Source organism: Dama dama, chromosome 13, assembly GCF_033118175.1.
Source record: "Dama dama isolate Ldn47 chromosome 13, ASM3311817v1, whole genome shotgun sequence".
Classification (NCBI taxonomy): domain Eukaryota; kingdom Metazoa; phylum Chordata; class Mammalia; order Artiodactyla; family Cervidae; genus Dama; species Dama dama.
In genome coordinates this window covers 35445322-35461082 of record NC_083693.1, presented here as the reverse complement: position 1 = coordinate 35461082, position 15761 = coordinate 35445322, and the positions used below count along the sequence as shown (strand labels likewise).

Here is a 15761-nt window from a genome sequence, read left to right as displayed (position 1 = left end):
ACTGCACATGTGCCCATGATGAGTTTGAAGTGGATACTGGTACTTTAAAAAAATTATTTTAAAAAAGATTTTTATTGAAATATAGTTGATTTACAATGTATTAGTTTCAGGTGTACAGCTAAGTGATTCAGTTACATACACAAATATATACATATATATAAACAAATATATATTATATAATAATAATTACATATATAAATATATATTCTCTTTTAGATTCTTTTCTATTAGAGGTTACTACAAGATACTTAGTTTTTGTGCTATGCTACAAGATACTGAGTAGAGTTCCTGTTCCAGTAAATCCTTTTTGATTATCTATTTTACATGTAGTAGTGTATATATTTTGGAGCTTCCCAGCTGGCTCAGTGGGTAAAGAATTCACCTGCAATGCAGGAAATGCAAACAGATGGGAGTTCCATCCCTGGGTCAGGAAGATCCCCTGGAGGAGGGCATGGCAACCCACTGCAGTATTGCCTGGAGAATCCCATGGATAGAAGAGCCCAGTGGGCTACAGTCCATGGGGTCACAAAGAGTCGGACATGACTGAGAGACTAAGTGCACACACATTACTATATATAGAATAGATAAACAAGGACCTACTGTATAGTGCAGGAACTACAATCAATATCTTGTAATAACCTACAATGGAAAAGAATCTGAATCACTTTGCTGTAAAAATGTTAGCGATGTAAGGATGATTCTCTTGGTCACTCCCCTGCCCTGCCTTTTTTTTTTCCCTGCTGCATTGTGAGGCATGTGGGATCTTAGTTCCCTAACCAGGGGTTGAACCCATGCCCCATGGTTTGGGAGCACAGAATCTTAACCACTGGGCCACCAAGGAAGTCCATCTTGGTCATGTTAGGTAGTTAGAATAGGGGATGGAGTCCAAAATGGCGGTGGCTAAAAGACAAGGAAGGGAGAAGCCCGCGAAAATAGAACAAACGAAGGTCAAGGGAAGGTCTGAGGACCGGAGTGAAGACCTCAAGCAGGACAAACAGCACTCCTGGCTAAGCCCAATTTGCATGGGGCAGGCCCAGGGCGAGGAAAAAACATATAAAAGGAGGAGCCAAAGCGCTTTCTTTCTCTCTCTCCCCCACATGCATATGCTCTTTCTCTCTCTCTCTTTCTCTCTCTCTCTCTCCCACACGTGCATGCGCACTCTCTCTCTCTCCCACGTGCGTGCACTCTTTCTCTCTCACTCCCTCTCTCCCACGGGTGTGCGTGTGCGCTTTCTTTCTCTCTCCCTCCCCCCTGCCACGTGCGTGCACTCTCTCTCTCACTCCCTCTCTCCCACGCGTGCGTGCACGCTTTCTTTCTCTATCCCTTCCCTGCCCCCCCCCCCCCACCTGCATGCGTGCGCGCGCTCTCTCTGTCTCTCTCTCTTTCTCTCTCCCGTGCTGTGGCACTCTTCTCTTTGCATCTTTGGGTTGACATGCCCTCACCCCTTGAAGATGGATTTTCCTGCTAATATCTAAATAAAATAGAGCTGCAACACGGAGCTGTAACACTGATTTGTCTAAGAACTCCAACATGGTCCATTCAAGACCTGAGAGCTATAACACGGTCTGTCCAAGACCTGAGAGCTGTGACACACCGAGGGCTTTAATGTCCGTCACTCCAAATCTTTGGTGTGATGATACAAGAACCAAGGAGCATACACTCACCTGACAGTCACTTCTTACATTTCTGGATTCATGAATGCCATGAAATTCAAAGAAAAGTTTTCTACACACCTCTAGAAGACTAACTTCCCTAATCTGTGGTAGCATTCCTGTTTTCCTGATACTCTGTAGTTGCGTGTTTGTGTGTTTTTCCTCCTTTTTAGGGTTCATATGTTATTGTACGTATGTTTTAACCTTTGCCCATTTCATAGTAAACACTGCATATCCTTACAGGATGTGGGAATCAGTAAAGCATATGAGTCAACATGTGACCTTCAGAAATATAAACAGGTGTGGTGTGTACCATAGTTCTGCCACTTATTAGCCATGTTGCCTTGGTCACCCTTACCTGTGTGATACTGTTTTTAAAATAATTTTATTTATTTTTACTTTTGGCTGTGCTGGGTCTTCATTGCTGCATAGGCCACTCTAGTTGCCATGTGTGGGCTTCTCGTTTCAGTGGTTTCTCTTGGTGTGGAGCGTGAGCTCTAGGGCATGCCGGCTCAGTAGTTGTGGCTCCTGGACTCTAGAGCACAGGCTAAATAGTTGTGGTGCACAGGCTTAGTTGCTCAGCAGCATGTGGGATCTTCCCTGTTCAGGGATCAAACCCATGTTCTCTGCATTGGCAGGTGAATTCTTAACCACTGGATGATAGATAAGTGCCAATCCTCAGTTTCTTAACCCAGGTTGTTCAGTCACTCAGTCATGTCCAACTTTTTTCAGCCCCATGGACTGCAGGCAATTGGAGATAGTTGTCTCTACCTGTGAGGGTTAAATGGCACAACGCAGGTAAGGTGGTTGGGACAGTGGCCTGCCAGTGAATAAAGAAGTACCTGTATGCCAACAGAGTAGATCACCTAGCACCTGCCTGACTAAGTAAACATGCATACAATTCTTCATCAGTGTCTACGTAGAAAGCAAATACTCCATTCAGGAGCTTTTAGGATCAGCGCACTTGGACACTTGGCCCACCCCCTTGGTGGTCTGGTGGTGGTTTGAGTTAGGAATCTCTGGGCCTCCTGCCCCATAGGCACTTAGTTAAAATTCATCTTGGACGTCGGTGAGGTGTGCCCTGGACAACTGAGTGACTTGGAGGCCTGACAACCTCCCGGGTGGGGTCTGATCAATGGAATCTACAGATGTCAGTCATTTCTTCTGCCCTGGTGGCTCTGAATGAGCCTCCAGCAGACTGCTAAACAGGCCAGCTGAGCAACTCTGATGGGCAGGTGGCACTCAACCCCTGGATCTTGCCAGCCACTCATCCTGCCCTGTCCTGGACTCTGGAGACAAACAGATGAGAGCCTGCCCTTGGTTGGCCCTACTTCACCTGGCGCCTGCTGCCAGTGTGTGAAGACCTCGGGGATGAACAGTTTGCCTCTCTGAATATTTCACATATAACCAGGACTGGCATTTTCTGGCAGCAAAGATTAAAGTGTCTTACAGTGCTAGAACAATTTTAAAGCCATGCTCCATTTTGTAAGTATCAGTTCAGTTCAATTCAGTTGCTCAGTCGTGTCCAACTCTTTGTGACCCCATGAATCACAGCACGCCAGGCCTCCCTGTCCATCACAAACTCTCGGAGTTTACCCAAACTCATGTCCATCAAGTCCGTGATGCCATCCAGCCATCTCATCCTCTGTCGTCCCCTTCTCCTCCTGCCCCCAATGCCTCCCAGCATCAGGGTCTTTTCCAATGAGTTTGTAAGTATAAAAATCTCTTAAATGTTCAATGTCTAAAAGTCACTTTCTAGAGCAAACTTACTTTCCCTCAGCTTCATTTTCACAGTTTTTTATCCCCAAACAAAATTCTAATAAGCTCCAGACTATGAGAGTTCAAAGCTGCGACTTTAAGAATTATTCTACATTGAATTTTTTAATGATGCTTTTTAAATTTAAGAAAACCTACATGTCAGTAATTAATATAGTAAGCAGTAGATGATGCTATAAAGTGAAAAAACATCTTTTGGCATTACCCCCTCCTGTTAACAGTTTATTCTATGCCTTTTTAGAAGTGAATATTCCAAACTAATGTACATATATCAACATATATAACATATATGTAAAATAGAAATATAAGCATATACAAACACAACTTGAGTTATTTCTCTTTCTCACTCAAGATATATATACATGATCTATGATATATATATATTATATACATTTACTTACTGAATGCCATGCACCATTCTCATTGCTTTTCACTTATTAAATCCTTTAACCCATATGTCAACCCAATGAGTTAGTATTACTATTGTTTTTATTTTCCAAATGAGGATGAAAAATTCTGGAATGGTCAGTTATGTACTGAAGTCACAGCTAACAAATGGGGACACTGGGATTTGAACCAGGGCACTCTGACCTGAGCCCTGACTCTCATCTGTAGAGCTGTTGTCCTTCAACTTATATATATATATATATATATAATATTATATATATATGACATTTTTCCTGTTACTACACATATAAACATTTGTCCTGTGTCAGGAAGATCCCCTGGAGGAAGAAATGGCAACCCACTCCAGTATTCTTACCTGGGAAATTCTGTGGACAGAGAAGCCTGGCAGGCTGCAGGTCCATGAGGTTGCAAGCAGTCAGACAAGACTGAGTGACTAAGCATGCACCCATGGGGTAGTTGGTGGGGATAAAAATTTAAATTTTAAGTTATTGTAGAGTTAAGGTTGAAATACCATTTTTATTTCCTTCCTAGAGAGTGAACTGCTCTTGAATAAAATAGTCGACTCATATTCACTCATACTTCTAGTTGCCTAGGCTCTTTTGAGCATTTCCTGTCTGTTCCAGCCCCACCTTTGTTCATCTGGGCCACATTATATGAATGGCTACATAATAGTCCAATAAATGGATATCCTATAACTTTGTTTAAGCTACTGACAAATAATGGGCTGTTTCCAGTGGTAAAATCAACTTTATACACCTGTGTGCAGGAGTTGCTGGGTCAAAAAACAAGTAAATTAAAATTTTAATATATTATTTTAATAATTTTTTATATATTTTAATTTTAATATATTATTCTATTCCCAGAAGGTTACAAAAATTGACACTCTCACCCACTACTGTTTATCCATATGCTTACCAACATAGGGAATTAACAAACCTCTTCAGAGTTGTCTCTCTGATAGGTGTAAAAAGTGCCCCTTGTTTTAATTTGTAACTCCCTAACAGTGAGGGTGGTTCTGCATCTTCTCATATCTTTGTTAGCCATGCTTATTTTTCTGTAGTGTCTGTTCATATCTGATGCATCCTTTTTGTCTGTTGGGTTATTTGAAAACGATTTAGTGATTTCCAAGAGCACTTTGTACATTAAGAAAACTTCCTTTTAGTTAAAACAGGCTAATTTTCCCTCAGACTGTGGTCTGACTTTTTATGATATTTTGATGTGCTAATTTTTTAACCACGGTTAACTGCAGGAGTTATATAGATATAGATATAGATATAGATATAGATATAGATATTTGATGCAGACCATTTTTAAAAGTCTTCATTGAATGTTACAATATTGTTTCTGCTTTATGTTTTGGGGTTTTTGACCCAAGACATGGGATTTTAATTCCATGAACAGGGATCAAACTGGTACCCTTTGCATTGGAAGGTGAAGTCCTAATCACTGGACCTCCAAGGAAGTCTTTTTTTTTTTTTTAATGGCTTCAAGGAACATTCACATGCATTACTTCACCTGCCCATCACACTGGCATGGGATGACATCTATCATGGTCTTGCTTCACCTATAAGCAAACAGACTAAGTGACTTGCTCAAAAGCACACAGTGAATTGTGCACGAAGCCAGGTTTAGAACTCTCTAATTCCGCATCCAGCCTCTCAACACCTGGCAGTCCATCACATCTTCCATGAAATGGTTTCAAGTAGTCATTTTCTTTACACCATTTTTTTAAAAACTTGAGATGAAACAATATGCACCCAAAACAGAAAATAAAAACTGATCTCAGTGTTGATCTTCTCAAATATTTAGTTGGTTATAGCTCTGAAAAGGGGGTCCCGGGTGGCTCAGTGGCTTCCCTTGTAGCTCAGTCAGTAAAGAGTCTGCCTGCAATGCAGGAGACCTGGGTTCCATTCCTGGGTCAGAAAGATCCCCTTGAGAAGGAAATGGCAACCCACTCCAGTATTCTTGCCTGGAGAATCCCATAGACAGAGGAGCCTGGCAGGCAGTCTATGGGACTTGATAGTCTATGGGGTTGCCAGAGTCAGACACGACTAAGCACACGCAGCAGCAGTAGCTGCACTTGGGTTCCATCCCTGGGTGGGGAAGACTCCCTGGAGAAGGGAATGGCAACCCATTCCAGTGTTCTTGCCTGGGAAATCCGATGGACAGAGGAGCCTGGCAGGCCACAGTGCATAGGGTCGCAGAAGAGTTGGACACGACTTAGCGATTAAACGACAACGACCGCGCTGCGAAGGAGGAAAGGAGCTGAGGGGATGTGATCCCACGCACTCCTCCAAGGTGGAGGCCACCAGAGGCACAGAACTCTGCCATCTCTTAGCTGTGCCCAGCTCTGTCCCAGATGCCAGCGCATCCCAGAGTCTCCCAGACATCCCTTAGAGGTCTTTCAGGCACCTCCTACTGAATAAGATCAGAACTGAACGCACCATGTCCCCCCTCAACCCTGTCTCTGGCCTCCCTCGCAGTTAAGCTACCAGCGGCTCAAGCCAGGTGGGAGTCATGAGCTTCCTACTCCTCCAGTCTCCACCATCTTTCACAGAGATCTCTATGCTCTAGCTTTCTAAACACTTTCCGAGGGTCCTCTTCTCTCCACCTGCACCACCACCCCCTGCTCCAGGCCACCCCCATCTCTCCCATGACCGCTGCAGCTTCCTAACTGCTCCCACCTCCACCCCCGTCTCAGCGCACACTGCCTCTCCCACCCCTACAACAGCCGCCCTAGAAAGGAATATCTGATTGCAATTTCACCATCATCCGCCCTGGCAGAAAGCCTCTCCGCACTCAAGACAAAAGTCCACTATGCTTACACAAGCCTACGACGTCGTCCAAGACCTGTTCCCGCCCTCTTGGCTCTCCACCACAGGCCCTCCCAAGTTCCGGCGCCCCCAAGCCCCTCCCTGAGCTGGGACGGGCGAAAGGCGGATCCCGCTGGACCTTGCAGGGGGAGCCCTGGACCAGCCCAGGCTGAGCGCGTAGTGTGCGCTGCGGGGCCGGTCTATCTCCAGCGCTGCTAATCTCAGAGTAGGGCGGGACCTATCAGAAGGCCTAAACCAATCCGAGATCGGGGGCGGGGCTGGGGCGGGACTCTGGGCTCCAAGCCAGGCCCTGGTTTTCCGGCTTTCCAAACCCAAGTGCGGGGCCGCGACCGCATACCCCGCCTGCGACCCCTAGGCCTCGCGCATCTTTCGGCGCAATGGACCCGGCGACGGCCGCGCAGGTGAGCGAGGCGGTGGCGGAGAAGATGCTCCAGTACCGGCGAGACAACTCGGGCTGGAAGATTTGCCGGGAAGGCGTGAGTGAGGAACGGGGCAGAAAGGGGTCGTGGGGCCTTTGCTCACTGGGGCTAGGGTCTCAGAAGCCCCTAGGCTCCTCCTCTCCCAAGAGGTTTTGTGCATTCTATCCCCTGGAGCTAGATTGAAGAGGAGATTCCACTGGGGGTTGTTTCCTTAAAAAAAAAAAAAAAAAAATAGGGCCAGTTGTGCACACAATGACCCCCAGGGGTTGAGTATGTGTCCATTTCACTAAATGACTTAGCCAAGGTCACCTGCTGGCAAATGGTTAGGGTGGAGCGGGAAGCACCAAACAGAGCTAAATTGTCCGAGAAAACAAGATGCATGGTGGGTTTTAAAGTGATTTGAAAATCTCCAGTGCTCTAAAGCTCTTCCAGTAGCCACACGAGATCCCTTTGTCCACCGCATCCTCCTGGAGGCAGCTTTGTTCAGGACTAGTCCCCACTCTGTCATGAATCAGTTGGGTCTCACCTTGGAAACTTGCATCTCTTGAGGCTCTTGACTTTTCTTTCATAAAACAGGGGATCGGGCTCTATCTCCCAAGAGTCCTTCTAGCTCTAAAATTGTGCGATTCTGTGCCTTTTGACAGAACGGAGTTTCAGTTTCCTGGAGGCCATCTGTGGAGTTTCCAGGGAACCTGTAAGTGCATGCCTTGCTCAGAGCTCCTTAGGGTGTCACACCTCTCCTGATGTTTCTGTGGGTTTGCTTCCTCTGAGACGGCAGTCCATCCTAGCACCTGGAATCAACTTGCCAGTCATCCTCCGGAAAAGCTTCTGCATCTAACTAAATCATTTCCTCAAACTGTATTCTTGTGAAAGCTTAGCATCCGTCTGTTTCTGCAGGCCCATGGGGAGGTGGGCCAGTAGATGTCAGCCCCTTCTCTGCAAGGCTGTCTTAAAGAAGAGTGGCACACATGGCTTCTTGTCCTTCTGTGTAATCCCAGGATAAACAAGTTTGGTTTATGCCTTAGGGTCACATTGCTCTTTGTGCTCCAGGTACAGAGGAAAAGGCATTGTGAACGGGACACCAGAGCAGGTGTGGGACTGCGTGAAGCCACTTGCTGGGACTTTACGAGCTCAGTGGGATGAGAATGTGAACAGTTTTGAAATTATTGAAAGCCTCACTGATGTAAGTCTTTCCAAGCACTGTTATCCAGAGACAGTAAGCTGACTCTGTCCCCTCTGTGAAGGGTCAGTGACACCTTTAGGCAAGGGGTTGTTGCTTTGTTGCTAAGTTGTGTCCGACTCTGCAACTGTAGCCAGCCAGGCTCCTCAGTCCATTGGATTTCCCAGGCAAGAATACTGGTGTGGGTCGCCATTTCCTTCTCAAGGAATTTTTCCCGACTCAGGGATCGAACCTGCCTCTCTTGCATCTCCTGCATTGGTAGGTGGATGCTTTACCACTGTGGCATCTGGAAAGCCCTTAGGCAAGGGGAGTGCCCAGCAAATAGGTTGTGCACTGCTCAACACTTAAACCCAGCCTCAGCCCAGGTGTAGGTATGTAACAGTGAGACCCAGAGAGGTAGAGCTGCCCTAGACAGAGCTGAGAGAACCCCGCAGTGGCTAATGAAGGCAGGAGTGCAGAGTGAATGTGAGCTCTGAGAATGGTGAAGCAGCCTGGATTGGACGCATCAGCTCTAGTTTGAAATATTGCCCCTTGATGGGACCGTGATAATGAGTCCTGGCCAAAGACTCAGGATCCTCTGCCAGCTGTGAGGCTGTGCCGGGGGAAAATTCTGGATGCCAGTTTCTCTGCTGATAAAACATGTGGTATCTAGCCTAGTGCTGCCCAGTAGAACTTTCTGCTGTGATGAAAATATTCTACAACAGCGCTGTTCAATACAGTAGCCACTGGCCCCAAGTGGCCACAGACATTTGAAAGGTGTCTAGTTTGAAGAAATAGTTAATTTTATGTAATTTTCATGATTCAGTGTAAATTTAAATTGCCATGTGGAACTTGTGGCTGCCATATTGGACAGCAGAGATCTAATTGGTCCTGCCCTGGGATCCTCTGTAGTGTTAAGCGTGTGTGTGTGTGTGTGTGTGTGCTAAGTTGCTTTGGTTGTGTCTGACTGTTTACGACCCCATGAACTGTAGCCGCCAGGCTCCTCTGTCCATGAGATTTCCCAGGCAAGAATACTGGAGTGGGTTGCCATTTCCTCTTCCAGGGGATCTTCCTAACCCCGGAATTCAACCTGGGTCTCTTGCATTGGCAGGTGGATTCTTTACCACTGAGCCACTTGGGAAGCCCCATAGCGTTAAGAATCCACCTCATTTTGATTATAGAAGTTAAGGAGGAAAAAAAAAGACAGCCAGAAGAAATGAAAAAGTTGCCTTGAGGAAATGTTGCAAATTTTTTTTTTTTTTTTGAATGGTGCCTTGATTTTGACATCTGTGGACCTAGTACCCTCTTGGGTGCTTCTGTAGCAGGTATTAGGAAACCTCAAGCCATAATTCTTTATTACTTGATCGGCAGGAGCCAAGTGTTCTTAACCTTCACCAGGAATTCACATTTCAATTCATCATCACAGGAGTTTATGTCAGTGTTTCGTGAAGGGTGAGGCACAAGGTGATAGGTCTTTAACATTTGAAGCTGAAGTTCAATCACACCTAGTGACGTCACTCCATTTCAAGCCTTCAATCTCTCTGATAACTTGAAGCAGAAAGTCTCAAGGGCTGATGTGCCCTTGACACCTTGCTAATCTCCATGATGACAAGACAGCTGGCCTCAGGCCCAGAAACAGAACCCAAGAATTCCGTGTGTGTGTAGCAGTTGTCTTTTATTTATGCCAACTGATACCTTCTTTTTCATTTCCAGCAATTAAATAGCTTCCTTTTAAAATAACTTTAAGTTTTAAAAAGTGAGCACATTTAGATAAAAAATAGTAAGTGAATGGGCTTCTCTGATGGCTTAGATGGAAGAGAATCTGCCTGCAATACAGGAGACCTGGCTTCAATCCCTGGCTCGGGAAGATCCTCTGGAGAAGGGAATAGCTACCCACTCCAGTATTCTGGAGAATCCCATGGACAGAGGAACCTGGCAGGCTACAGTCCATGGGATCACAAAGAGTCAGACACAGCTGAATAATTAACACACATTCAGTGAATAATGGGATAGGCGCTCCCTGGGACTGTCCCATCTTGGGGCCTGATCTTATGACCCTGAAAGGACTGATGTCCTGCTGGAGTAGGGGAACCATGGGATAAAGCATGGGCTTGGGGGGTCCTTGACTTGTAAAGTGGGGGAATGGACTTGGTGGAATATTCTGAGACTGGGTGAAGTTCTAGGGGTGTTCCCTCCCAGGGTTGGGACTGGGGGAAACCAGAAAGCTGTGCAGGACACATATTTAAGGAGGCACTGTTCTCAGGGTTGGGCAAGAAGAGCAAAGGCAGCCTAAGAAAGGAGTGGCCTCTCTTGCCTCAGCCTAGACCCGGCCCAGTTCAAGTCTCTCCTCTCCACCCTGAGCTTTGTGGTCAATTCCTTCATCTCTGCAAGCCTCAGTTTTCTTCTTTGGTCAAATGGGTAAATGAAACCAGTTTCTCAGTTGTGCAGGACCACTGAGAGCATTGTTCATAGACTCAGTGGACATGAGTTTGAACAAACTCTGGGAGATAGTGAGGCACAAGGAAGCCTGGTGTGTGTTAGTCCATGGAGTCGGTGCAGAGAGTCGGACAAGACTTAGTGACTGAACAACGGAGAGCTTTGTCCAGCCAGACTCTTATTACATGCTCCACCAATGACAACTCTCATGATCCTGTTTATTTTTTAAAGTATTTATTTGTTTTTACTTTTGCCTGAGTCAAGTCTTAGTTGCTGCAGGCCAGCTCTTTGTTGCATCATTTGGGCTGCCCTTGTTGCCAAGGTCACAACCCAAGATTTTGCTAACTGGGTGTGTTCCTGTGACCCTTGGCACCTCCATCCGGGGAAGTTCACCCCAGACCCTCTGGGTCACAAAGCCACCTTGCTGTCAGTGCTGTTCCCATCTTCCAGAGCCGGGGTTATTGGGACCAGATGCGGGGGTGGGTGAGCTCTGAGGAGTCAGGGCAGGGGGCAGACGCCTGGCCATTGCACGCAGCTGGACCCCTCTTTCCTCTGACAGACCCTGCTCTTCAGTAGAACCACCACGCCCTCAGCCGTCATGAAGCTTATTTCCCCCAGAGACTTCGTCGACCTGGTGCTAGTCAGGACATACGAGGACGGCACCATCAGTTCCAACGGTGAGTGACGGTGGCCCTGCTTCGAGGTGTTAGTGGGCTGCTGGTCTCTGTCTCCCCCACACCCGCCCAGTTCCTCAAAGAAAGCCCACCAGCTAGAAACCCCTGGGGCATGCACAGCCTGGGCTCGTTTTTCTGTCTTCCCCTCCCCTTGTCAGGTTTGGGGGGATTCTGTGCCAGGGAGATCTGAGATGAGAGCGTCCATACATGTCATTTTAGTTTGAAGACACAGATTCCATCAGCACCCTGTTTTCATTCCTGCTGAGGTGCATAGTTCGTACCCCAGACACGTGGGCTATGGTTTGGCTCCAGGGAACCCCAGGGTGTGATGATCCCCTGCACCCATGGAGCACCTTCCCATGAGGACTGTGGTGCTGTCAGCTCCCCGACTTCCAGCCAGGAGCAAAGTTCCTGCCTCTGCACTTTTTACGGTTCCTCCTGCAGAAAGTGCCAGCCTTGCTGCTCTCCTGAATATCCCATGTGGGGGCAGGTGATGGCACGTCCACACCTCTGTTGGCTGGGATTTGAGAGGGGGACCTTCTTCCTTCTACCCTCGAGCCTGACATCTGAAATGTTCTTTCTTTTAAAAAGAAAAAATTGTATTTATTTGGCTATGCAAGGTCTTAGTTATGGCATTTGGAATCTAGTTCCCTGCATGTGTGTATGCTCAGTAATGTCCAACTCTTTGTGACCCCCTGGACTGTAGCCTACCAGGCTCCTCTGTCCATGGGATTCTCCAGGCAAGAATACTAGAGAGGGTTGCCATGCCCTCCTCCATGGGATCTTTCCGACCCAGGGATGGAACCCACCTCTCCTGCATTGGCAGGTGGGTTCTTTACCACTGGGCCACCAGGGAAGACCCTGAAATATTCTTTCCTCTAATACACTGGCAGGTTGGAGAGGGTGTGTGTGCACGTGTGAGTGCAGAAATGTGTGGGCACACATACGTGTGAACGCGTGTGTGCAAGGGACAGTGGAGTGGCAGTATGGAGAGCTCAGGCTCCAGGTGACTGGTCTGCATACACTCTGGGTGCCTGGTAAGGCCCTTCAGCCACTGGGGCCCGATTGCCCAAAGCTACAGCTCCCTGACCCTTTACTCTCTCTTCCAGCTACCAATGTGGAGCATCCATCTTGTCCCCCGAAACCGGGTTACGTGAGAGGATTTAACCATCCCTGTGGTTGTTTCTGTGAACCTCTGCCAGGGTAAGGACAGCCTCCAGAATGAATGGCGTGCTGAGACCTCACTGTGGCTTCACTGAAGATGTCCTGTTGTTGTTGTTGAGTCGATCAGTCGTGTCCGACTCTTTGCAACCGCAGGGACTGCAGCATGCCAGGCTGCTCTGTGCCTCACTGTCTCCCAGAGTTTGTTCAAACTCACGTCCATTGAATCGGTGATACCATCCAGCCGTCTCATCCTCTGCCTTCCCCTTCTCCTTCAGTATTTTTCAGCATCAGGTCTTTTCTAGTAAGTCAGCTCTTTGCATCAGGCGGCCAAGTATTGGAGCCTCAGCTTCAGCATCAGTCCTTCCAGTGAATATTCAGGGTTGATTTCCTTTAGGACTGACTGGTTTGATCTCCTTTCTGTCCAAGGTGGAGGATGTTCTACTCAATGGCAACATTAATGATGATTCCCAATAATTAAAATGCCTTACACCTCTGTAGGCCTTGCTGTTACAGAGTCTGTGCAGGGTCACAGGCTGGCCATGTAGGGTCTGGGCACCCAGTGTTCTTGGGGTTCTGAGAGCGCTCCACCAGCTGGGACCAGCCAGGAGCTTAGCTGTCACCACCCTCAGTCCCCCCACTGGTGCTCATCTTATGTCCCCTCAGCAAGGAATGAGGTTGAGATGCTCTGGCCTAATGGGTGATTCTGAGAGCACAGCATGAGTCAGCCCCAGAACTGAGCTCAGAAATGGTTCTGTCCCTGTGTTCTCACAGGTCATGGCCAGGTTTGTTTATTTATTTTTTTTATTTTGCCATACCGAGCAGCATGCAGGATCTTAGTTCTTATATTTTTGGTCTGAGTCTCCACTGTTACTGTTTAGTCACTCGGGTTGTGTCCAACTCTTTTGTGATCCCATGGACTGTAGCCCGCCATGATTCTCTGTCCATGGGACTTCCCAGGCAAGAATACTGGAATGGGTTGCCAGTTCCTTCTCCAGGACATCTTCCCGACCCAGGAATCAAACCCACATCTCCTGAATTGGCAGGTGGATTCTTTACCGCTGAGCTATCAGGGAAGCTCTCATTTACACTCTTCAGTATTATACAGGGCATCAAAGTGTTTTGTTCATGTGGATTATATCCATCAGTATTTACTATATTTGACATTAAACCTGAGACATTTAAAAATATTTATTTTAACATAATGATACATTCATTAGAAGTGACTCATTGGAAAAGACCCTGATGCTACGAAAGATGGAAGGCAAAAGGAGAAGGGGATGGTGGAGGATGAAATGGTTAGATAGCATCACCAACTTAATATGAATTTGAGCAAACTCCAGGAGACAGTGAAGGACAGGGAAGCCTGTCGTACTGCAGTCCAAGGGGTTGCAAAAAGTCAGACATGATTTATCGACTGAATAACAACAACAGCAATTACATGATAATGTAAATATTGTTGTGAAAAATAACTATATTTTTCAAAAGAAAAAAATAGCGGGGAGTGGCCTTGTTTTACATTTGAGGAAATATTAATGTCAGGCTTAATAGAAGCTCACATCTGCTTCTACATTCAGTCTGTTGTGATGCACACATCAGAGTCTTTGGAAACTGCCCCCCACCACCGCCCTAGCAGCGAAGCTGTTAACAATTCCATTCAAATAAGATGCTTAGGAACCTCCCTGGTGGTCCAATGGCTAAGACTCCATACTTCCAATACAGGGGATGCAGGTTCGATCCCAGGCTGGGAAAGTAAGATCCCACATGCTGTGAGGCATGGCCTCCAAAAATTAAAAATAAATAAATAAACAAATAAAAATGCTTAGTCTCCACAAAGCCCATGCCTTCATTGTGCTGGCCATGGGGAAAATTTGTGAGAATAAAGTACAGGCTGAGAGAATGGGAGTGGAAAGGCAAATCACATCTTAGTGCTGTGAGAAAAATAGCCTTGACCTTGAAAAGCCCTTGAAAGGGTGTTAGGAACTCCCAGGAGTTGCCAGACCTCTCGCAGAATCACTGCCCTCAGTGGTCAGAGGGCAGCATCGTGTCTCTTTCTCCCAGGACCCAGCACTGGAGTAAGTTCTCTGAAAGACTTTCCCGAGTGAATCAGGCACAGGGAATGAATGGCCTTGCTGGAATGGAAATGGGGGCATGTCCTTGCTGGCCATCCATGTGGGGCCAGGGAAGCATGCTTGAGAGGACCCGCTTCCATCCTGAAAAGAAGCAAGTCCAGAGGGGACCCCTGGGCAGTGAACCCAGCAAAATCCCTGGGTTTGGACCACTTCCCTGAGTGGGCCTTGGTTCTAGATACCTAACAGCCCTGTTTTTGTTTTCACAGGGAGCCAAACAAAACCAGCCTGGTCACATTCTTCCAGACTGACCTCAGTGGTTACCTCCCACAGGGCGTGGTGGACTCCTTCTTCCCCCGCAGCATGGCTGGGTTCTATGCCAACCTTGAGAAAGCAGTGAAGAAATTCTTCGGCTGACAGCCTGGCTGGTTGGCCGAGCACTGCCGTGGCTTGTGCAGAAGGGCAGTTGTTGGGACACCCCTGAAGAGCCTGGGAGCACATGGGCTCCTTTGGAAGACACCGATGGAAAGTTCGTCCCCGGGGACATCAGCCAGGGGCGACCCTGTGTCCCCTGCTCCTCCATCTACTCGGGTGGGGCTCTTGTCATCCAAGTACACCTTCTCCGGCAGGTGCATCTGATCCCCCGACCACCAGACGGGGACTCTGCCTGGGCACCGTGGGACACACTAGGGTCCAAAGCCTTCCTCTGCCGGTCACTCTCAGAGATCCCCCAAAACCTGGCTTAGCCCCTTTCTTGCATCCGAGCTCTCAGTCCTGTACCACAGACCCCCGGATGTATGGTGCTGGGCCAGCCTTCCCCTTAAAGACGTCAACCTGATGTTTAAAAAATGAGATGAACCTTCAGGAAAAACACTTTCAATATTCCTTTTGTTGTCTCTTTTATTCAAATCATTTTTCTTTATTTTCCCCCTGCATGAGTTAAATTTCATGTGCCCCAGGGAAACCAGGCAGTTTGAATCTGGCCCTGGAAGCACTCTGGAATTGATTCTGGATGGAGCAAGCCTACAAGTGGGATTTGAGGAGAACCTCCCCTCCCTTGGGCATTTGCCTTTTCTTGTCCTTGGTTATGGAAGGTGGAGCAGGAGTCTTCTGGCCTCCAAGCCCTGGTAGGGCCATACGGCTGTTACCAAGTCCATGGGATTTCCCAGGCAA

The 15761-nt window shown here is 47.3% G+C and overlaps 1 protein-coding gene across 2 annotated transcripts; it reads left to right on the top strand.

Moving 5' to 3' along the window:
• The first annotated feature begins 6926 nt into the window (after positions 1–6926).
• Positions 6927–15473, top strand: STARD5 (StAR related lipid transfer domain containing 5). Of its 2 annotated transcripts, none has more exons than XM_061158859.1 (6): positions 6927–7071; positions 7734–7783; positions 8140–8272; positions 11244–11361; positions 12468–12561; positions 14858–15473. In XM_061158859.1, exons 1-6 carry the CDS (start codon positions 7048–7050, stop codon positions 15003–15005), a joined length of 567 nt encoding a protein of 188 aa, XP_061014842.1. In that variant the 5' UTR covers positions 6927–7047; the 3' UTR covers positions 15006–15473. The 2 variants fall into 2 exon arrangements, with proteins under 2 accessions (XP_061014842.1, XP_061014841.1); XM_061158858.1 differs by having other exon boundaries at positions 6927–7146.
• The last annotated feature ends 288 nt before the right edge of the window (positions 15474–15761 follow it).